At 54.3% G+C, this 24,195-nt stretch overlaps 1 protein-coding gene across 4 annotated transcripts in view; it reads left to right on the top strand.

The window, feature by feature from the left end:
• PRKAG2 (protein kinase AMP-activated non-catalytic subunit gamma 2) overlaps nt 1-24,195 on the top strand; it is a 277,712-nt gene that overhangs the window by 70,109 nt on the left and 183,408 nt on the right. For all 4 annotated transcript variants that reach the window (XM_033863525.2, XM_033863524.2, XM_033863527.2 and 1 more), the window contains exons 2-3: nt 9,201-9,272; nt 14,917-15,196. In XM_033863525.2, coding sequence (XP_033719416.1) covers nt 9,201-9,272; nt 14,917-15,196 — 352 coding nt within the window. The remainder of the gene's footprint in view (nt 1-9,200; nt 9,273-14,916; nt 15,197-24,195) is intronic.

Here is a 24,195-nt window from a genome sequence, read left to right as displayed (position 1 = left end):
CTCATTGTAGTTTCGGGAAGGACCTTCTTTTGTGTCATCCTATCTGGTCTTCACAACATTGCCCTGTGATACAGACGGCACTATAGCCTCATTTTACAGATTGAAAAACTGAGGCCCTTGGAGACTAAAATGCTTTGCTCCATGCCAGAGTCAGGGGAGAGCTGAGGGGAGAATGCAGTCTCTTGACCACTCTGGTCTAGGGCTTCTGAAGCTACTTGTTGTTGAGAAAAGAGTTTACTGTCTGGTGCTGCTGTGGAGCTGGAGAGGCCACTGGGTGAGGAATTGGGGACAGCAGTGGGGCAGGATACTCCCTTAACACCAAGGAAGGTCAGGCTGCCAGATTTCTGCCTTTTGCACGGCCCAGGGCTTCTTTCTTGGGAGAAAGTCCTGCCCGCCACGGGGCCAAAGCACTTTCCCTCCCGCAGTTGGTCAGTAGGCATCACATGGGCACAAAGACCCAGGGTCGTTGGCCAGGGCAGTGAGGGAGCCCCCAAACAGCTATGTGAATCAATCCTGGGACCACCAGGTGAGGGGAGGTGGGAGGGTGGCCGCAGGAGTGAAAAATAGTGGGGTTTTTTCCCTTTTATATCAGGAAGCCTCTCAGAGTGCAGTCAGAAACCATGATGTCTTCTGTGGAAAATAAATAATTCTGGAACTTCTCCAAGAGTTCAGTTTAGGCTTTTTCCCTAATTTGTCCCCTGTCCCTCCCCTGTTGCCGAGTTCCAGTGATTTTGGGTTCGTTCCTTATTTTTCTGAGTCGTTATGTAACATGAGTGTTCTCAAAGGCTCCAAGTGACCATGGCTCTGGTCACTACCCCCAACATTAGTACCAAGAATTGCCCGTTTGGTGGTTTTGAGGGATTGAGCAAAAGCCAGTCCATCTGGAGACGCCTCCCTTGAGTATCCCACGTGAGGGCCTCACCAAGGCCTTCACCACAATTCCAACAGCTCGGGTGCAGAGGAGGTTAGATGGTGGGAGCAACCCCCCACGTTGGTGACAGGGAGTACGGGGGTCAGGGGGACAGGCAGGGCAGGGGGCCAGGTACCCTTAGTCTGAGGACACCACTCACGGCTTTCCGGAATCGTGCTGAGCTGGGATGCACCTGGCATTTGTACTAGCGATCCATGTGCTTAAAATTGAGGGACCTTAGAAATCACCTGAGAAACTAGGGGGTTAGTACTTAAGAAGCAGATTGAGACACACATTAAGATAGAAAAGCCAGATGTGTGTCTGGGTCCCGACCCGCTCAGCTAAGAAGCATCGCCAGGGAAGCAAGGGGCACCCCCTCATCCCTCCGTGGTGGAGCCCACACCATGTCTGCAGACTCTGCCCTGAGCTGGGAGAACAGTGGAGAGTACTTGGTAGTTTGAGAGATGAAGAGAATTGTTTTGATGACAAATCCTAGAAGATGAGAAGCATTTTATTCTCAGCCTAGCAGTGCTCCCTTAAACCGCTCCTGACCCCACCTGCTGTTTAGCCCAACAGATAAGAACAGAGAATGTCTGAGCTAACAGGCATCTTCTGAAATTATCTAGTTAAACCCTGTCATCTGACAGATGGAAAACTGGATTCAGACGTGCCCGAGATCTCCCAGATCCCCAGATAGGAAACCACAGAACTGGGCTGGAACCCGGCCTTCCGGCTCTATCTCTGTGAACAGGTCGTGTTCTTATGTGCCCGAGGGGTGCGGGCTCGTCGACGCCCAGACAGCACCCTGGGTCAGCTGTCTGCACCCAGGTAGCCCCAGATGCCGCTGATGGACACTCTTTGGGCTCAGGTGTGCTCAGCAGGGGAGGAACATGAAACTGTCCTCAAAGTGTTCCCTCCTCGGTAGGAGTCTAACGGCTGGTAGTTGCACAGGAATGTTCTGTGGTCACCCTGATGTTTAAAACGCCTGGTTGGCCCTTAGGTGCAGGCCATGGCCCCTGACATTGGCAGCCTTTCTGTTTGTCCTGTGTGTGCACTTTCACCAGGGCTCTTCCTGGGGTAGCCCAGCTGCATCAACAAAGGAGTTTTGTAAGACAAAGCATCAGAAATGCTGAAAAGGCAGAACTATATCTGACCGATACACACCTACTGTCAAGGCTAAGACGGGAGTAAAAGAGCCCTCATTTCTCGAGAATTCACACATCAGTTGGTTGTAAACAGCATAGAGAAACGTTGGGGTAAGTGGCCGGGGAGTGGGTGAGCCGTCAGTAAGACCCCAAACTACACAAAATGTGGGTGATCGAATTTGGCGGTGGGAAGCTTGATACCTGTCTGTCCTTTGCAACATCAGCATGAAATACTTCTTAAAATTGTTCTATTGAAGTATAGCTGATTTACAATGTTGTATTAGGTGAATTACTTTTCATTAAGAAGTAGACCTTAAAGAGACAGTATCACAGGCTGCCTTGGTAGTGAATCACAGAACTGTACAGACCCTCCTCCATCTGTTCTCTTCCCCTGTGATCTCACTGTGCCACGGAGACTCACTTTGCATAGAAGAACCCTGTATCTTCACAGCCTCCAATACCAAGTTGCTTTTTTTAGTCTTTTTTTTTTTTTTTTTTTCAGTTTTTTGGCTGCATTGGGTCTTCGTTGCTGCACGTGGGCTTTCTCTAGTTGCTGCGAGCGGGGGCTACTCTTCATTGCAGTGCGCGGGCTTCTCATTGTGGTGGCTGCTCTGCGTGCGGGCTCTAGGCACGCGGGCTCAGTAGTTGTGATGTACGGGCTTGGTTGCTCCGCGGCATGTGGGATCTTCCCGGACCAGGGCTCGGACCCGTGTCCCCTGCGTTGGCAGGCGGATTCTTAACCACTGCGCCTCCAGGGAAGAGTCCCCCGGGTTGTTTTTTGTCACTGGAGCTGAGCCATCCCAAGGCGGTGGGAGGGTTCAATAGAAAGAGCTCTGAGCTGGGAGCGGGTGGACCTGGGTTATAGGACCTGCTTGCTACTGTCTGGTTGTCTGGCCTTGGGCAAGTGGCTTAACCTCTCTGACCCTCTGTATCTTCATCTATAGACTGGGGTGGTACCACTTGCCTTTCCTACTTGTATGGGCTCCTCTGAGGACCAAATGAGGCAACAAATGGAAGTTTTAAGGACATTCTAATGGCAAATTAATGACAGCTCTGCTTCTGAGACCTGACTTCTTTGAGTTAGACTTTTGGCTTTTGCCTGAAATTCTGAAGAGGGGCAGGGGTGGAGTATTAAGGTTGGCTCGCATCTTGGGAATTTTCTCAAACCTGGGGCTTTTCTCTTTTGTCCTGTTGCTTTCCTGACAGGCGACTTTATCAGCCCAAATCCTGAAAATGCACTTTCCCCAGAGACCCTGCTATTTATCTCCGGAGCACGTGGTCAGGGTCTAAAATACAGTGTGTGCAGCTGAGGACCATCCCAGAGGACAGAGCGTCTCTAGGTGCCTCAGTGTGGCCCAGTGAACTGGCCACCCAGCACCAGGGAGGGTCTGAATGCCTGCCAGTGGGGAGGGAGAATTCAGGATGGCCAGATGTGGACAAAGCAGTGAGGGAGGCACAAAGCTCTGGTGGGCGTTTAAACCCCGTGAGCAGGGTGAGCTCCCGGCGCCTGGCCTTCGGGAAGGTCAGCCGAGCTGAGAGGCCAGGTCCCCGTCACTCCACCTGCTAATAGGCTCGTGGTCACCGCTGCAGTCGGAGATTTTCCCACACCAGCCTCCACGGTGCGCACTGTTTCCCGGTGAGCTCGGGGAGGTGAGAGCTGAGATTAGAATCGTGGAATGTGGGATGGGGGAGCCTTCCAGCAAAGTCCACTACTGGTGCCAAGGGACTTCTCTGTGGGGATGCTTGACCGAGGACAACGCACCGCGTGCTGCCGTGGTCGCCTGTGTGGCGCCCTCCTTGTCTCGCTCTGGGCGAGACGAGCATCAGGGGACCAGCCGCAGGCCCGCCCAGGGCTCCAGGCAGCCTGGGATGAGAGCGAGACCCGCATCCTGGTCTCGGCTCTTTCAAGACCGCCTTGTCCTGAGTCACTTAACCGCCAGGGCCTCAGTCGCTAGAGCCTGATGGTTCCATGAGGAATAATCGAGTATGTGCAACAGGGCTTTGGTGTGTAGAAACTGCTCTGCTGAACAAAAGTGAGGGTAATGATTGTTTGAAACCGCAGAGGAACGTACTCATTAAAATAGGAGCTAAGCGTCCACACCTGTTTCCTCCTCTTCCTTAGTGACCTGCAGTCTCGCGGGGTCTGCCCGTTCGCGGCCCCTCCTGCCCATCAGCACAGGCGCGCACCCCCTACACGTGCTGCCGGGGGAGGGGCTGCTTTGTCCAGGAGTTGATTCAGTCACTTCTGCACACCTGCTGCCTGTGGCGCAGAATAGCGAGTTGAATGATTTCCCCTCACCCTTGACCGGTTCACAGTTCAGTTAGAGAAATAGCCTGATAAATGGTATTAAGATAGCACAATAAGTCCTGTAATAAAGGTAGTCTAAGGTACTGTGGTAGCACAGATAAGAGAAGAATGAATTCTGCCTGAGGGATCGTATCTGAATTGGGCTTTGCCTGACAGTAGGAGTTCACCCTGTGAGCCAGGATCTCCGGGCTGGGAGCTGGAGGCAAGTGGGCAGGAGGAAAGGGCTCCAAGCTTCAGAGAGATGGCCAGCTCCGTCCCACAGGGACCCAAGTGAAGCGAAGTCTGTTCTCCGAGGAAGGGGTTGTACGGTGGGCGAAGGGTGACCTTGAACTGAGGAGCTGAGACAGCATTCCAGGCAACGTGTCCACAGGCGCACAGCTGTGTTTGAAAAGCTATCAAGATCCTGCCTGGGCTCTTGCTGAAAGAAGGAGACGGGGTGCAGAGCACATCAGAAATAAGGCTGCAGAGGTCGGCACATCCACGGGGCCTGTATTGGAGCCTGCAGGGCCCGCCTGAGAGCTCCTGACTGTGAATCGCCCACGGGAAGCTGGTGGCTCCCCGCCGGGGCTGCCGGCTGAACCACCGTGACGCCCGCACGGCACCGCAGACCAGTCGACTCTGTGGTGGGATCCAACTCCCAAGGTGCAACCAGCCTGGGATGCTGAAATAAACCGGCACCAGAGGGGCTGAGTCTGGAATCTGCCTGCGTAAGAGATTGCCAGCAAGTCCCAGTGGACTAGGTGTGGGAGCCATTGCCTAGGCTATGGTGGAGGCCCTGGGGCTTTAGGGCAGAGGCCAGCATAATGGGGCCACGGTTTTAGGAATCACTGTTCTAGCAGAGGTTTGCAGATAGCTTGAAACAGGCTAAGCTGAAAGATTTGGAGAACCATTAGGAAACCCAAAAGAGAGCTGGGCGAAGGAGGGTGCAGACCTGGACCTCACAGCAAAGGGGTTGGGAGGGTGGAAGGGGTTAAAAGAAAGATTAGGTACACAGAAAACTACAAAACGTTGCTGAAAGAAATTAAAGAAGACACAAATAAATGGAGAGGCCTCCCATGTGCATGGATTGGAGACTTAATATTGAGATGGTAATACTACCCAAAGTCATCTACAGATTCAATGCAATCCCTATCAAAATCCCAATGGCATTTTTTTGCAGATATAGAAAAATCCATCCTAAAATTTGTATGATCTCTCAAGGGACCCCAAGTAACCAAAACAATCTTGGAAAAAAAAAAAAAAGTACAAAGTTAGAGGTCTCACACTCCCTGAGCTCAAAACTTATTACAGAGTTACAATCATCAAAACAGTGTGGTACTGGCATAAAGACAGACATATAGACCAATGAAATAGAACAAAGAGTCCAGAAAGAAACTCTTCCATACGTATATGGCCAAATGATTTTCAGCAAAAGTGCCAAGACCATTCACTGGGAAAACATAGTCTTTGCAATACTTGGTGCTGGGAAAATTGGGTATCCACATGTGGAAGAATAAAGTTGGACCCTTACCTTATTATACAATATACAAAAATTACGGTAGTTCCCCTTAACCACAGGCGATATGTTCCAAAACCCCCAGTGGATGCCTAAAACCATGGAACTGAACCGTGGATACTATGATTTTTCCTGTACGTACGTACCTAGGATAAAGTTTAATTTATGAAGTAGGCTCAGTAAGAGAATATCCAAATTGCCAGTGCCCCTCCTCTTGCACTTTGGGGCCATTATTAAGTAAAATAAGGCTCATGTGAGCATAAACACTGTGGTACCGCACCAGTCAAACAGATAACCAAGACGGCTACTAAGTGACTGGCGAGGGGGTAGCACATGTACTGTGTGGATATACGCTGGACAAAGGGATGATGATTCACGTCCCAGGCAGGACAGGGCGGGACAGTGCAAGATTTCATCAAGTTACTCAGAATGGCACGAAATTCAAAAAACAAAATTGTGATGAATTGTTTATTTCTGGAATTTTGAATTGTTTACTTCTGGAATTTTTTTTAATTTTTATTTTATGTTATTATTATTATTTTGGCCACGCTGTGAGGCATGTGGGATCTTAGTTCCCCAACCGGGAAACGAACCCGTGCCCCCTGCAGTGGAAGCACGGAGTCTTAACCACTGGACTGCCAGGGAAGTCCCTGGAATTTTCTTTTTTTTTTTTCTCCCTTATTTATTTATTTATTTGGCTGCATCAGCTCTTAGTTGCCGCATGCAGGATCTTCACTGCGGTACGCGGGGTCTTCTAGCTGCGGCATGTGGACTCTTAGTTGTGGCATGCATGTGGGATTTAATTCCCTGACCAGGGATCGAACCCGGGCCCCCTGCATTGGGAACATGGAGTCTTAACCACTGGACCACCAGGGAATTCCCTGGAATTTTCCATTAAATACTTTTGGACCCTGGTTGACCTCAAGTACCTGAAACGTTGGAAGGCAAAACTGCTGATGGGTGCGGGGGGAACTTCTGTAGCTCAAAATGGATCAAAGACTTAAATATAAGAGCTTAAACTGTAAAACTTAAAGAAAACAGGGGAAAACCTCCATGATGTTGGATTTGGCAATGATTTCTTGGGTATGACACCAAAGCACAGGCAACAAAGTATTGATAAAAATATCAACAGATAAATTGGACCACATCAAAATTAAAAACTTCTGTGCACCACAGGACACAATCCACAGAGTGAAAAGGCGACCTACAGAATGGGAAAAAAATACTTGCAATTCATATATCTGATAAAAGGTTAATATCCAGATTATATAACGAACTCCTACCAACTCAGCAGCAAACAAGCTGGTGAAAAAATAGTCAAAGGGCTTCTTGAAGAGACATTTTTCTAGAAAAGATATACAGATGGCCAACAAGCACAAGAAAAGGTGCTCAACAGTATTAATCATTGGGGAAATGCAAATCAAAACCACAGTGAGATACTGCCTCATACCTGTTAGGATGGTCACCATAAAAAACAAAAACTAAAATAAAATAATAACAAGTGTTGGTGAGGATGAAATTGGCACCCTTGTGTACCACTGGTGGGAATGTAAAATGGTGCAGCTGCTACGGAAAAAGTATGGGGGTTCCTCAAAAGTATTAAAAATAAATTACTATGTGATCCAGCAATTCCACATCTGGGTATATACCCAAAAGAAATGAAAGCAGGGTCGCAGAGATGTTTGTACACCCACTGTATTAGTTTGCTAGGGCTGCCATAACAAAGTATCACAGACTAGGTGGCTTAAACAACAGCAGTTTATTTTCTCACAATTGTAGAGGCTAGAAGTCCAAGGTCAGGGTGTCGGCAGGGTGAGTTTCTTCTGAGAAACTCCTTCTTTGGCTCATAGATGGCCATCTTCTCTCTGTGTCTTCATGTGTCTTCCTTCTGTGTCTGTTTCCTGATCTCCTCTTCTTATAAGGACACTAGTGCTGCTGGATTGAAGTCTTATTAGAGAGCCCATCCGTATGACCTCATTTTAACGTAATTACCTCTTCAAAGACCCTCTCTATCTGGGAACGCGGGGTTGGCATCGCTGTTGGTTTTTTTTCGGCTGCGCTGCCTGGCTTGTGGGATCTTAGTTCCCCAACCAGGGATTGAACCCGTGCCCTCAGCCATGAAATACAGTCACATTCTGAGGTAATGGGGGTGGGAACTTCAAACCTATGAGTTCTGAGGGGTACGCAGTTCAATCCATAACACCTGTGTTCATAACAGCATTATTCCCAGTAGCCAAAGGGTGTGGAAGCGCCCTGTGTCCCATGATGGAGGAACAGATAAACAAAATGTGGTCTATCCATACGATGGAACATTATTCAGCCTTTAAAAGGAAGGAAATCCTGTTACACGCTACAACACGGATGAACCTGAGGACATTATGCTAAGTGAAAATAAGCCCGTCACAGAAAGACAAATACTGTACGATGCCACTTACATGAGGTCCCTAGAGTTGTCACGTTCATAGAGACAGAAAGTAGAATGGGGGCAGGGGTGCCAGGGGCTGGGGCAGGGGGCTGGGGGGTGGTTGTCAAATGCATATGGAGTTTCAGTTTGCAAAGGGAAGGGCCCTGGAGGTTAGTTGCCCAACAGGGTGAACGTGCTTAACTGCACTGAACTGTACACTTAAAATGGTTAAGATGGTAAATCTTGTGTACATGTATTTTACCACAATAAAAAAGGAAAAAAGAAAAAAACCAAAAGGTTAGGGATGCAGGCAGCTTCTCCCGGTGGAGGACTGCCCAGGTGCGGTTCCTGCCCAGGCATGGAGGTGTCCACCGGGCAAGACACAGGAGGAAAGGGGAGCAGGGTGAGGGTGATGTGATGACTTCATTTTAGACACCACGAGTCTTTGGCGAGCTGCTCCCCCCATGGCCATCTCTCTGGGCCACGATGTCATCAGGCCTTTCTGACCGCTTTGCCCCAGCGGCCAGCCCTCCCATGCGGCCCTGCCATCTTTCCAGGAGGACACACTTCTTGGGCCACATTCGCGTCATGAAATGAAGTCCTGAGCGCTGCGGTGGGCTCTGCCCTCCCCCTTTTCTGCTTTTCCTCCCTTGCTGTCTTCCTTCTGCCCTGCGGTCCCAGCCTCTTCTTCCTGCTCCTTCCCCTGGGGGGATGGGAAGGGAAGCTGGAGGTGGGTCAGGATCTCCGAGGGGGGCCAGCACATCTCCACCCCTCCTTTCACCTTGTTGGCCCTCCGCGTCCTCCCTGGGGCTTGACATTCGAGGAGGTCTCAGGGAGGGGGTGGTGATACACACGGAGAGCCAGGAGCGGCCCTGGACGAGGCCAGATGGGCACCTGAGGGTCCAGGTCATTGACCACGTGCTCTCTTTCCGTCCTAGGACCTGAGTTCCTTTGCCATGCCGCTCCTGGATGGAGACCTGGAGAGTTCAGAAAAGCATCCTTCTCGTAAGGTAAGCCACCTTCCTCACAGCTTCTCACGGCTCACCTGAGGTGCCACTGAGGCAGAACTCCCTCAGCGCGAGCCCAAGACACATCCACCCGTGCTCTCACCTGTACATCCACCTGTGCTCCCACCTACGTGTCCACCTGTGCTCCCACCTATGCTCTGACCTGCGCTCCCACCCGTGCACCTGGCTGCTGCCTCACACCTGCCTCACACCTGCCAGGCTTCACTCCTTTCTCTTCTCTCCTCTTCCCTCTGGGCTCGTCCGCGGCCACGGGACTCCCCAAAGAGGGCAGAGGTGATGCCGAAGATGGACAGTGAGCTCAGCACCCTGAGTGCCCGAGGAGCTGATTAGCGAAGAGAGGAGGTTGAAAGCGTTAGTGAAATTGGGATGTGGAGACCAACTGTCTCCCCCGCAGACGGGAGCCCCTTCTCCCTGCCCGTTCCTCTCCCTTTCGTCCTCTTTCCCCCTTTCCCTTTCCTCTCTTTAACCCACATTCTCCCCTCTCCCGCTGGTCAGTTTTTCCCCCAGAGGAAGCTGGAGCCGTGGAGGGCAGGCAGCCGAGGAGTGCGCATCCCGGGGTGGGTGGGTTGGCCGTGGCAAGCAAAGGGAGGTCCAGGTGGCCCGCGGTCAGGGTGAGTGTGCGGCAGACGGCTGGGGCGGCTGCTGGGCCGAGGCTTCGGGAGGGGCTGCCGTGGGCAGTGTCTGAGAGCAGAGACAAGAGCTAGGCTGAATTCTTTGGCCCTGGAGGCTCCACGTCCCTCATCCCACCGGGCTGATGGGAAATGGGAATCTCCAACGTTATTGGGACTTCCTTCCTAGATTGTGCAAAGGTCCTGGGGTCCCATGCAGCACCTACACTTGGGTTTTAAATGAAGGAACTGGACTTCAGGATGGTGGAAAGACTTTCCCACAGTCACAGGGCTGCTTAATAACTGAGCCGGCTTCAGTCTGGGTTTCTTGGCGCTCAGCCCAGTGTGCGTTGCGCTGCGTCTGGACACCCTGACCTGGGGCCAGTGGCGCAGGCCATGCAGGGACGTGTCCTCGGCCGGACAGGAGGCTTTCTGCCCTTTCTGGATCATCTCTGCATCTTTGTACCCTGTGACTGAGACCCCCGTCTCCTAAGGGGACTGAAAATCCTCAGGGACTGCCAAGCTGAATGTGGACTGGACACGTGGCGGCCTCCTCTCCCATCTAGGTACACTCAGAGTTCAGTGCAGGGGCCACAGCTGAGCTCCCCTTTATGGGTCTTCTGGACTCCAGGATGCCAACCCTGGGACTTCCCTGGCAGTCCGGTGGTTAGGACTCCGCGCTTTCACTGCTGAGGGCACGGATTCGATCCCTGGTCGGGGAACTAAGATCCCACAAGCCACACAGCACAGCCGAAAAAAAACCAACAACAATGCCAACCCTGCCTTCCCAAGCATCGGTTGATGTGGGAGCTGCCTGGTCTTCCCACCTGTCCCCTCTCCTGGCTCCCCTGTTCCCAGAGGTGGCAGCTCTTTGTTACATAACACATCTCGGTACAAGAGCTTCATGGTCACCTTGACTCTGCACAGCTCTGTGTGCAGCTCCCGGGCCAGTATTGGGAGGTAGGTCAGTGCCATCAGCGTCCCTGGGGTCATTCAACACCACTGTGGTCACTCTGGGTCAGCCAGCATGGCCTGGTCTGGGGCAGTCTGTGGAACGCCCAGATGCCCACAGGTTTTCCTGTCTGTGTCCCTTGATCCTGGGATGGGGAGCCCGGCTCCTTTGTTCATTTTTCCTGGCAGCTTCCCTTCTGTGTGACCCGGGACAAGATATTCTCTGTGAACCTGTCTCCCCATCGGCAAACCCGGGATCGTGGCGGTGCTCCCCTTTCCTTATGAGGATACAGTGAGCTCGTCGATGGAGCAGACGTAGAGCAGTGACTGGCCCGGGACACGTGCTCAGGGACAGTCTGGGAACGCAGGCGTGGCCTCAGGACACCCCCCACTTCGGAGCACCGTGAAGGGGTGCACCCACGACCCATTTACCTGAGCCTTCGGGAATGTGGCATCAGGCCAGGCCTTAGACGTGGCTCGGGGCCTCTTGTCCATTGCTGGCCGTGTGCACTGTTCCTCCATTCCCTCTGCTGAGAACGCCAGCCCCTTTCCGTCTGGAGCACACAGGGACTCAGAGCGGAGCCACACACCATTAGCGCACTGGCCCCGAGGGCACTGGCCATGTCCTGCAACCCAGGCACAGCCTCCACACCTCCCCAGCCTGAGTCGGGCTCCACAGACCCTCACCTCGAGGTTTTGTCCAACTCGGCCCCCCTTTCCTGGCGCCCTTCACCTTTAACCCCTTCGCCCACACCCATTTCCCTCAGGCTCCCAAGGGGTGCCCGGTGCCCAGCTGTCAGTCACCGTCGAGGCCAGCCCCGCGGACCCCTCGCTCACCTTCACACGTGCAACCCTCCTCTTCGCTTTCCTGCATCCTCGGGGCTGAGACCAAGCACCGGGTGGCCTGGCCCTGGCCCCCGCGGCCCTCCCTACAGTGGCAGACAGAGGTGGGCCTGGAAGCTCTGCTTGCGGAGGCCTGAGAGCCCGCCGCGTAGCTCTGCAGAGCCGGCAGGCACTCGGGAGGCTCTGGGCCCTTCGTTCACGTTCACGCCTCGGGAGGCGTGCCCTTACGTTTAGCAAGGTGTCAATTTACTGCAGCTTGCTAAGAGGCACGGGCTCTGTCCCCAATGGCTGCAATCATGCTGATACCCACGCCACCCCTCCCAACCTACAGGAAGCAGACCCCGGGGCTCAGCGCCACCACCCCCTCGCCAGGGTCAGGGCGGGAGACACGGGGGACAAGGCCGGGATGGGCCACAGCCACCGCTGTCTGGCCACTGTGTGGGGAGAGGGCCTGCTTTCTGGAGCCCCCTCCTGAAGCCCGATGGCTGAGTGCCTGGCCCTTTTGGCCTGCAATTCTGAGCCCGGAATTGGAATCAGCCCTAGTCGGAGAATCCTAGGGCTCCCCTTGCCCGCCAGGTACGGTTCAAACCGGCACCCAGGCCCTTCGAGACTGCCATTTGCCTCAACCTGCCCCGGTGACCCGTCCGCGGTGGCCCAAGTGAGTGGCTGTCTGTCTGTCCTCCCGGCTCCAGCTCCTCTCTCCCCCCGACCCTGGGACACCTCTGCCCATCGGCCTGTCCACGGCCCGTCGGCTTTCAGCGCCTTCCCTGCTTCAGGGCCCCGTGATGGGCAGTGTCTCCCTCTAAAATCTCTCCCCGTCTGGGCCACTCTCAGGGCAGCCCTGTCTTGCCTGCTGTTCTCCAGGGTCTCGCGGGGACCCCATCCTTGCCCACATCTTGTTCCCTGCGTGCAGTGAGCGTCAGCTTTGCTCAGCAATCCCTCCTCCCGAGGCAGAGCACACTGTGCAGTGTGGAGGGGATGGGGCAGCAGCGGGGGCTGGCCTCCTACTGTGACTCCCTCCCTCTGCCTTCAAGCTTGACCTTGACTCTTCTTCCGTTTCACGTGGCTGTTTCTGCTTTTCTCGGGAGGTGAATGGTGTGAGGGTCAAGGCCGTGGGCCTGAGGTCCCGCCCACCACTTACCAGCTTTGGGGCCTTCCCTCAGCCTCCAGCCAGCGCCCTCTCTGAGCTCCGGGCTCAGCGGCACCCAGAGGGTGATGGTGACAGGCCACTAGAACGTCTGCCCTAAATGACTGTGTTCCCCCCGCCCCCGTGCTGAAGAGCTCTGTGGTTCCCCCTCAAAGGAGGGTCAGGTTCTCACCCCACGTGGAGTCTTTCCGTAAATCAGCCCAGCCTCCCCGACTCTCCACGTCTACCAAGGGTCTCTTTGTAGCGAATTCGTGACAGTGAGGGCTGACCTCCCAGACGTACCTGCTGTGTACCATCATGTACACGTACCTGCTGTGTACACCTGCTGTGTACCTGTGTGGCAGGTGCTTCCCTTGTGTATATCCTGTCATCTTGACGACCCTGCGAGTCGGCCTAGTGTCCCCATTGGATACATGAGAACACTGACACGTAGGTCACTTGTCACTGCTGGAAACTGAGCTGGGATTCAGACTCCTGTATCTTTGTCCCGAACCCTGACACGTACCACCCTGCCGTGGGGTCTTCCTCCACCCCTGGGCCTGCTGGCCCTACGCCCCACCCCCACGTCCACAGGCACACGCCTCCCACCGCTCCAAAAGCTCTGTGTTCATTACTCTTAGGATGCAGACCTGAGTCCCATAGGCCGGTTGGTAGTGGCTGAACCCAGTACTCTAGAGGCAGAGAATCTAAACGCTATTCACACCAAATGGTTAGCAAAAGAAAACCCTGAACTTCTCCATAAGGAGGGGAGCCTGAGTTATATGGCTCTGGGGAAGCTCGGCCTCTGCCTCAGATTCCCACTCGGCGAGGGGACTGGCACGGGGCCAGCCTCTGCACCCCTCCCCGCCATGGCCACACTGGTCCTTTAACGCAGGGTGGAGGGTCTCAGGGAGAAGGGGGCGTGCGGTTGAGGGTCCCCACAGGGCATCACTTCCTTTAAGGGACCTCAAGCCCAGCTCGGGGGCTCCCTCTAGTGGTGGAAGAGCTCACAGGGGACCCGGGTCCAGGCAGGCACCCCAGTGGATAGAGGCACGGAGACTGCCTCTGCCCTGTGCGCAGTGCACCGGTCGTCACCTGCCGTGCGGAGCCCAGGGTCTCAGTGTGCTGCACGACCCCTGCCAGGTCTCATGCTTGCCCCAGAGCCCAGGGGACACGTCGTTTTTTTCCTTTTCTGCTGCAGAGCTGGGTGGGCCCCGAGGCCCTTCTGGCTCCTGTGTTGCAGGCTTACCCGCGGGACAGCAGCAGGTCATGTACAGAGTACAGTTCCTGTGCGTCAGGTCTGCCCGATGCCCCTTCAGACAGCCCTGAGGGGCAGGTACGGCCCCTCATTTCACGCAGGAGGAGACGGAGGCTTAGGGAGTCTACGTAACCTCCAGGGTGGCCCAGAGGCAAGCGGGTCAGGCCCAGGCACTCAGGTGGGAGCGCCAACTGCTACACCCGCCAGCAGGACACGTTCGAAAGTCCCTGAGTCTGTGAGCCTTGGCTTAAATACGGAGTCCAGTGAGTTTTGAAACCATCACTACAGTTCCAAGCCGTCGCCGAAGTGAGCCTCAGAGCTTTGCAGCCTTGTTCGCTTTCTTCCCGGCCTCTGCCTGCAACCCCCGTTACTCCAGCGCCGAAGCTGCTTGGAGGTGAAAACCTCATCACTTCCCACGCCAGGGTCCCCTCAGGATAGAGCCCTGGGCCCACTGTCTTTCAGATCAGAGAGATCAGATCTGTAGTCAGACTTCGAGCAGGACAGGCACGAGGTCTTCAGGAGTGAAGGCCAGGAGACGGGGCCGCAAATAGGACGCAGGGGGCAGGTGCCGTGTTTCGAGCCTTCTCGGCTGCATGGCTGTCCTCCCCCACCTCCAGAAGACCCTTCCAGAGAACCGGGTCGAGGCCAGTGGGCTCCTGGATGCTGCGGCCCGGCCTGTGGGTGGGTCGTCCCGGGGTCCAGTCCTTCCCCTGGGCCGCCTCTGTCTGGGGAAGAGCGTGGGGCTGTTTCTCGGTCCAGGTGTCGTGGCAGCAGCTGGATCATGGGGGACAGGCTCTGAGTGACCTCACCCGTCCGTCTGTCTGTCTTGTCTGTCTGCAGGTGGACAGCCCCTTCGGCTCAGGCAGCCCCTCCAAAGGCTTCTTCTCCAGAGGCCCCCAGCACCGGCCCTCCAGCCCCGTGTCTGCTCCCGTGAGGCCCAAGACCAGCCCCGGCTCCCCCAAAACCGTGTTCCCGTTCTCCTACCAGGAGTCCCCGCCGCGCTCGCCCCGCCGCATGAGCTTCAGCGGAATCTTCCGTTCCTCGTCCAAAGAATCTTCCCCCAACTCCAACCCGTCTACCTCGCCCGGGGGCATCCGGTTCTTCTCCCGCTCCAGAAAAAGTAAGGCACTGATGACTGTTGTTCAGGTGGGTGCAGGGCTGCCAGGGGGCTGCTCACAGCCGCTTGGCCGCGGGGCCACCTGCAGGGACACCAGAGCTGGCCGGGCGGCTGTTACTGATGGTGCTGAGTGTGTGCGTCTGGTCTGTCCCCCAGGAAAAGATTTATCTCCAGCGCAACGTGTCTCCACCTGTCGCTCTATCCCTGCACTAATCCACCCAGTATGGCGTGGCTTGTGGGGTTAATGTAAATACCCCGATACTCGCAGTATGGCTGTGAGGACAGCCACGTGGAACGCTAGCCTCCAGCCTTCTCTGGGAATCAGCAGCGGCCCACGCCTGGGGCCGGATGGCCCAGCGCTTTCTCTGATCTGCCGTGTGCGGCCCCCAGGGCTTACGGCTTGGCGTTTGGGGGATTTGAGTGAACCTGTTTCTAGCACGTGCTGACCTTTTCTGTCTCAGGCCCTGGGTAGGTGGGGTTGATTTGCTACAGAAACAGGGGAAGCAGATGTGTGTTTCAGAGAGAGTTCTTTAGGCTCATGAGTGTTTGTGATCTAAGGATAAAACATTCTCCACTGAGCACCGTTGATCGTATCTAGAAATATACCAGGGAAACCATAAAGTAGATGGAGTTTATTTTCACCTTTCCTGTGTCTTAGTGCATCTCCCTCCTCTTTGCAACTCTTTCTGAGGACATAGGAAGTTCCTATCAAGAATACAATGATTTGGAAAACAAGCTTGCCCTTGGGCATCGCGCCTCCTTTCTTTCCGGGTTGTATTTGCAGGACCTGTGGGCTGGAGCTATTACTCTATCTGCAAGGCCAGCCGGAGTGCAGTTTCAGTCTCCGTGACTTGTAAGGAAAGTGTGGGAAGCTTTCTTCTTTCATTTTTTTCGGTGGTTTGGGGTATCGTTCCTAGCACCCCTAAAGGCATCGCCATGATGACTGAACTCATGTGTAAGTGTACAAATGTCACAGGACAAGGTGGTCCTCACGCAGACAGTACGGGTGACGTGCAGTTAGGAACTTAGATATGAAGCCAGATAGGGAGGTGTGTCCTAGCACTGACATCCCAACACCCTAGAGAGCATCCCCAGTTTCCTGGACAGGGACCCTGCAATTCTCAAATATGCCATCACACACCACCTCTCAGAGGGGAGGGGATGTCAGACCAGACCTTCACCAGGTGTCCTGTTTCCCCACAGGTGGCATTGTGCCTGGGTCGCTTACAACAGAACTAGGTTGTATGAACTTCCTGGGGCAGCCATTACAAAGTACCCCAAACTGGGTGGCTTGAACAACAGAAATTTATTCTCTCAGTTCCAGAGGCCAGAAACCAAAATCAAGACGTCAGCAGGGCCATGGTCCCCCCGAAGGGTCTAGGGGAGCATCTGTTCCAGGCCTTTCTCTTAGCTCCTGGTGTTGCTGGCGGTCCCGGGTGCTCCTTGGCCTGTGGGAGCAGCACGCCAGCCTCTGCGTCACCGTCGCTGTCACATGGCCCTCTCCCGCCGTGTGTCTGTCTGTGTCTGTGTCTTTGTGCTTCTGCGTCTCCTCTTCTAAGGACAACGGTCATTTTGGATTGAGGGCCACGCTACTTCAGGATGACCTCCTCCTAACTAATTACATCTGCAATGACCCTATTTCCAAATAAGTTCGCTTTCTGTGGTTCCTGGAAGGACATGAATTTTGGGGGGGACCCAGGTTACATTGAAAGCCAAGATCTGCAATTCATGTCCCTGGCTGGGGAGGCGCAGGACTTGTGGGTGTAGGGTGGTCATTCTGTTAAGACCAGGGTCATCTCTTGGTGGTTTTTTGGCTGTGCTGCGCGGCATGCGGGATCTTAGTTCCCTGACCAGGGATGGAACCCATGCACCCTGCAGTGGAAGCGCAGAGTCTTAACCACTGGACCAGCAGGGAAGTCCCAGGACCAGGGTCATTCCTGAAGGCAGAAAGGGGCAGCCAACATATGGGGTCTGGGAGGTCTGGGGGAGCCAGCAGGTGGGATGCTGGGTCCTGAAGATGGGCCAGATGTTCAGCTTCCCGGGAAGCAGGAGTCAGTGCTGCCCTTTTCCGGTCAGTGTTTTTAAAGGCCATTCAGTGTGCTGGAAAGCGCCCAGCTGCAGAGGTGTGTCTTGTTAGGTGCTGCGCAGCAAGTGTGGCTAGTTAAGGCTTCTCTGCTGTCTGGCTGGGTAGCCGTAGGCGGGGCTCAAGAAGACCAGCGGAGTGACTGAGCTTCTTGTAAAGACGCGTTGATTAGGTCAGGGCGGGGGCTCGGCTTCTTCAGAGAAGCTGTCTGGGAGCGGGTGTCCTGGACCCAGGACAGTAGCCCGTGCTGTTGCCCTTGAATCACCGAGCCCAGGTCCTTGACCTTCCCCGAGGACGTGGGAAACCAACCCTGCCCAGCCCGCTGATGAAGCAGGAAGGTCTGAGTCTGTGTCCAGGCGGCGCGTGTGCTCTACTCCACGGGGTTCTCCCCTCAGGTCCTAGCCGCCACCTGATTTTTTCACTGGGCGTGCTGTGAGGCTGGCGTGGAGGGCATACAGTCTATCTGCTTTTCCTGCCTGAATCTACGCCCGGGCCAACGTGCCCAGGCTACATATTGCTCCCACTGCCCCAGAACTGATTTCACAAGATCGAGCTTGAGGGTAACGTCAGCGGCCTGTATGGAGGGTCTGGGTAAGCAGCTGCCTGTGAAACCCGCCGTGTCCGTTGGAAAGATGTCGTGAAGACGCCATTTGTCACACGAGCCCCCTGGGAGAAATTTCCTGTCTCGGTACCAAGAATAGCTGTGCTTCTGAGCAACTCGATTGTTTTTGTCTATGATGGACACCGATCACGTAACGACCCAATTTTCCCTGTCTGCGTTGCCTGCTGGAAATCTTAGAACCAAATGTGTATGAGGGGCATTAAGGGATACATTTCTAGCCTGGTTTCTGAATCCATTTTTGGTCCCCATCCTTTTACTTCCCCCCCCCTTTTTTTTAAAACAAGGAAGACAATTTATTGGAAGGATTTGGGTGTATTTACAGAATTCAAAGAAGAGCTGAACGCTCAGGACTCAGAAAGGGAAGGAGCCAGGCTGGTTCTGGGGCGCTTGGCAGCAAGAATTCATGGACATCCAGAGAATTCCTGGTGTTCGTGTCTCTCCAGTTACCTTTCCAGCCTCCTCATTATGGGATCTCTGATTAGCCCAGTTGGGATCTCTGAACCAGTTGGTTACTGGGGGGCTGGGAGGCAGGATCACGCGGCAAAAGCAAAGTAACCAAGAACCCACCCGGGAAGCGAGCAGACGTTCCTGGAGAAGAGGCGCAGTTGGCAGCTCTGCAGGCGCCCGTGACACCCTCCTCGTCCACCGCCCAGCGTGTGTGCACACACAGCCTCCCACTTTTACGAGGATTCCCTCGTTGAACTCGGTCCAGTCACCCTACACACAGGGGTTAGAGGCCTTGCTGCTTCCCCAGCATCATGTCCAGGCGTCACCACTAAGGATGTCAGCGTGACGGACGGAGTCCTCCATCTTCAAGTAATGAAATTCCCATGCCTCCTCCAGTACTGTCTGCACCGTGTCCTTCTATCCGGTGCCTTTCAGCCTACACGATGACATAGAATCTATGTCAGTTCTGTCATCAGTTCCGCCTGCAGCCAACCCCTCGGGTGACACTCAAGCTTGGTAAACACTGCCTTCTAGTATGAGGGGAAAGAAAGAGGGAAGACAGAAATTCTGAGCACAGTCATTTTCAAAGGGAAATAAAGGAAAGGGAGATGATTCAGTCTTCAGACACTTCAAGAACTAGAGAGGTAATACGGATGGAGGCTACAGTTCCAGATGCTATGTCTGGTCCCAGGACCAGCGAGTACCTAGGCTGGCTGGGTCTCTGTGCCCAGGGAGGAAAACCAGCCCTCTGTTCTAGAAGGACCCTACCTCTTGGAGGGGCTGCTTGTATGGAGTGGCTGTAGCCTTCCTCTGGTCTCCGGGCCCAGTGGCGTGTTGATTCAAGACACGTCTTGGGGACTCTGGGGTGTTCGTCACACTCCTCCCAGGCCCGCTGTTAGTAGCAAACCTATTCCCTTAGGGGATCAGGGTCGGCCACCCCAATCAAAGCAATAACCTTCTATACAGCCTCCTCGTCTGATACAGTGGTCGGCATACTCCAGCCTGGGACAAAATCCAGCCTGAATCCTTTATTAATTTGTGTCCATGAATCACTGAGACACAGTCACGCCCTTGTTTCTTTCCCCTGCGGCTGTTTTCACACGTAGCAGCAGACTTGAGCTGTTGAGCTATCCGAGACCACGTGACCCACAGAGTAGAACATGTTTACGCCTTGTCTAGTTCCCAAGAAGTCTTACGTGACCATGTGGCAGTAGAAGCTTCCAGAAAACAGCAAATCTTATCTCCACAAGATTTTTTACAACTTGATTGAGGACGACTTTGCCTTTGTAGATGAGGAAAGGGAAGTGCACGTCAGTATGTTCTTGAACTGCAAATAATAAGATGAAAGTCTTTTTAAAAGCAAAAACAATCTTGCGTAGTCAGCAAGGCAGGACCTCAAGAAGGACTGAAGTTCACGTTACTAAGCTCTGCTCCCTAATCATTGATAATAATCAGTGTCTGCTATGCACGTTCGAAGTGCATCGAACGCGAGCATTGTTTTTCTCTGCCGTATGCACGTTCCTTTATTTTACTTACGTGCTTGTAATACTCTACGAATACATTATGTACATCATAAAACACCCCAAAAAATTAATTTAAAGGAAGAGATCAAAATAAAGAGAAATTAAAGTTGCCACACTTCTCTTTCCGCATCCAGTGGACCCTTTTGCACACACTCTGGGTTGCTAACTAACCTGTATCCCAGGTTACCCTGGAGACCAATCTCTAGGTGTCCGCACGCAGGGTCCACTTCCTGGGCGAGCGGACAGGAAAAGCAAGATTCTCAAAATCGAGAACTGTAGCAAATTTACTTTTTTTGCTTTCTCCATCTTCTGTTGGCCAGTACCTAAAAGCATTTCCACGTCAGACAATTCCTTTTAACGCAACATACAGCAAACACACAGAATCGAGGACAGGACCTGTCACGGCACAAAACTCATATACGCCCTCAGACTCTCATGGGACCAAACTGAAAAGGCTCCACGGGTGGAATTGGTCTTAAGCAGGGCGCAAAAGAAGGGGACGGCAAAGAACGGCAGAGAGAGGACAGAAGGAAGTTCCAGATGGGCCAAAAGACCACAGGCTGCAGGGAAGAGCATGCGGGGAGACAGAAAGAAGCTTTCCTGAGCTGAAGTAGAGAGACTGGGCTCTGAGAGCGCAGCAGGGACGAGGAGGCCAGTTGATGGTGGGGTGATGGTATGAGGACAACCTACGTCACCATTTAAAAAGAAACAAAACTTTAGGTTGACCACAGAGACGGCCGACAACCATTACAGGTCTCTGTAAAGGGAGAACGGACCAAAATGAAGCTGGGAGAATATTATTAGGGCTGCTTGTGTAGACAGTGAGAAAGGCCTGTGAGGAAATGCGGCCACCATCCTAGTCCAAGGTGGCTTGGGACGCAGACCAGAGACCAGGACCACTGGAACGGTTGGCAGAAACAGAGAGGGATGGAAAAAGAATTAATGGGGGCGTACGAAGGGTAGGCAAAAAACCAGGAAATGAAGAGAGAGAAGGACAGAGCCCCAAACCTTGTGCATTCTTGCCACCCGTGGGCTTGTCCAGTGATAGAGGTCATTGATACCGGTAACTCAATACAAACTGCTCCTTGCCCAGGGCTCGCCGAAGCCTCTTCTTTGGGGCCCTTCTCGGCTTGGGGCTGCTGTGCACCAAGATGCTGGCGTGCAGACAGATGCCGGCGTAGGTCACCGCTTCCCAGTGCCGGTGCTTCCGGAGGGTTGGGATGTTCACAAGGACAATTCTCAGGCACAGGAAATAGGATGAAAAAGAAGGCAAGTGACTTCCGGGCCACGGTGTGAGCCCGGGTGCTGGGATCACTCGGGCCGGGTCTGTGGTCCCTCATCTGCCCCAAGTGCCGGTGCAGCGAGAACACGAGCGAGAGGGTGGACACCAGGAACAGGAGGAATGGAACTGACCGCATGATAATTGCGTGAGGGTGTCGTTGCCATGGGAACCCTGGGTGGCAACCATCTGCACAAGAATTGACTTCCCGGTGGCTGCTGATGATGTCAGACCAGACAGGATCAGGGAGCCCAGCAGCAGCCCGGGCACTGACCGAGAAATCCTGCACTTCAGCCAGAAGAAGATGGGGTGAGAGAAGGATGCTACCTTCACACGGTAGAAGACAGCAAGCCAGCTGGTCGGCCAGAAAGTGAGAGTGTTGATGAAGCTCCAGGAGATGCTGAAATAAAATTGGGAACCAAAACCAAAGGAAGCCAGGAGGTTGCGCTGGAGGGCCATCCCTTGCAGACAGAACTGGGAGACGGCCAGGCGGGCCACAATCACGTCGCCTGCGCACAGCGTCCGGCAGCGTCCAGCGTCCCAGTCCGGCTCAGCACGACGACTGTGAGGCCGTTCTGCAGCCTGGCAGCCACCGACTCCAGGAGAAAGGTGACCGTGCAGGTCCACGTGGGTGAGGGGGACGCTTTCTCCAGGGAGACTTCTACTCCGGGTGCCGGGACGCACCCACGGGGAAGCACAGCCTCTCTGGATGAGCCGCTCTGTTGAGACTACAGGCCCAGAGGCTCTCCTTGGACTCATGCAAAAGCGTAGCTACCAGCAAACACCACCATCCCACCACCTCCCCACTCCCACCCCTGCCGGTCCTCCAGGATTTGAAAGGAGGATCCTTGTCAGTTCTCTGGGCGCGCAAATCCCTCCCAGCTCAGTGATACCCTGCCTCTGTTTGCATAACCTGTATTTGCCTGCTCTCTATCAGAGCCGGATGTAGGGAAATGGTAACAGAAGAGAGGCTCCAGGGGTGATTGAAAATACCCGTATTTTGCCCTTTATTTCTCACCATACTACTTCTTTCCTAACTTTTCCTTAAGAGATGTCCTTCACCTCGTTTCCCTCCTGTAACCACAAACCTTCCCTGGCCCCTCATGTCCCGGCTTAATAGTTTATTCCGTTTCCTTTGCGACCCACCTGCCGAGTGGGTGGAGTGGGAAGTCATTTGTGTGCGTAAGTCTTGGAAGCACTAAGAAAAGGCCCCCTGTTACCTGCCGCCTAAACTGGCGAGCTCCGTACCGGAGTTCCAGGAGTCTGTACTTAAAACAGGAGTTTCCCTGATGTGTTAACATCGATGGTTATTTTAATCTGCATAAAAACTCCATGACGTCAGATTTTGACCATTTTCATCAGAGCAGAAACTGAGGCCCAGAGGGGCTAAGTCACTGAGCAAAGGCCGCACCGCTAAGTGGCAGAACCAGGATTTGAACCCACGTGGTGTCCGCTTTTACCTACAGTGCCCTACTGTGCAAGGCTTCCTCCAGCTCCGAATACAAGGCATTGCCCATCCCTGCAGGCCGGATCAATGCAGCAAAGCTCAGGAGAAAAACCAAAGGCACGAAAGCTCCTTCCCCAGCCAAAGTCGGGGGCTCCGCCAGCAGAGGTTTCCCCCCCCGACCTTCACACGAGAGGGCGCCCGCACCTCACACCCGATTCCTGCTGCGTGCAGCCCTCCAGCTGCTCCTAGTTTTCATGGACATCCGCCCACCACCAGGCCTCATCCTTTCCCCCCCGAGAAGGTTAGCATCAGACCCCATGTGGCTCCCGACAGGCCTGTCTGATTCCCCCTTCCATCCTCCCGCCCAGGCCCCTACAAGCCCTGTACCTGGACAGACAAGCACTTGTCCTGCTTGGTGCTTCCAGGGAGTCCGTGCTTTCCCAGTGCCTTCTAGCAGCCACGGACACAGGCGGGAGGGCCTCCCCTGAGCTCAGGGTCCCCGGGACCTTCCTCCCGGCCTCCGCTGGCGCAGGGCCTGCTGTCTCCTGGAATAAACTCAGCACAGGAATGCCTGGGAGCGCTCAGATCATCCTCCAGCCGCAGCCAGGGGAGCCACGGGGTGGCCACGGGTGTGGGCCCAGCCAGGTGGATGGTTTCAGGGGGTCTGTACACGTGAGACCCTCCTCCCCAGGTCGCGTGCCCCGTGGCGGAGGGGCGGCCTGTCAGGGTGTCAGTTCTGTCTGCTGCTACCCTAGAGCGTCCAGGTGTGTCCTGTGTCTCCTTGTAAAGCACCTTACTTCCTCTGTGGAATGAGGCAGCCTGTGCATTTCAAGAACATAACTTGGACTTCCCTGAATCTGCTTCTGGAACGGGGCAGGGTTCACAGGGTCTGTGTACAGCCTTGCTCGACAGGGAATTGAGAACACGTCAGTTCTCTCACCCGATGAACCCTTCAAGGTTAGTCATTTTATCCCAGATTTCAGCTTCCCGGACGTTTGTAGAATTTCCGTCTTCTTCCGGGGCGGGGGGGCGGGGGAGGGTCACGGTTTTCTCTCCCAGGCTGCTGTTCAGACTCTCGGGAGGACAGAGAGGTACACATCTTGTTCAAAGGGAGATGTTTGTCTCGGGAGCGTTTACGTTACCCTCGGAAGCGAAGACCTGGTTTTGGCTTAGTCCCAAAGAAGCTTTTCTAGCTGTGCAGCGGAGTATCAGAGAGCCTGGTGACTCGGGCTCCGAGGACGCACGAGCCGCAGGTGCAGGGGTGCGGCTTCCTTCCGGGAAGAGCGCTGGAAGCGTGACTGCAGGTGTATGGGGTGCGGCTTCCTTCCGGGAAGCGCGCTGGAAGCGTGACAAGGCAGTCAGGCGGCGATTCGTGCAGTGGGGCTGGGGTACGGCTGATGCGAAAGACGACCGGGCCCGACCCCCCTAATCTGGGCCCCTCGGGCATGGCAAGACGGGGAGGAAGCTCATCTCTGTGCAAACTCTGGACCGTTTATTCTTCCTTCCGCGATGAGGAACACTAATGTCTCTTAGTTTTGAAAGTCTTCTTTGAGAACTGCCTTCACAGCCATATCTATTCTCTAATACTCTTGGTGACGGGC

Source organism: Tursiops truncatus, chromosome 9 (genome assembly GCF_011762595.2).
Source record: "Tursiops truncatus isolate mTurTru1 chromosome 9, mTurTru1.mat.Y, whole genome shotgun sequence".
NCBI lineage: Eukaryota > Metazoa > Chordata > Mammalia > Artiodactyla > Delphinidae > Tursiops > Tursiops truncatus.
The sequence above is the reverse complement of the archived record's forward strand: the minus strand, read 5'-3'. Positions and strand labels throughout refer to the sequence as shown.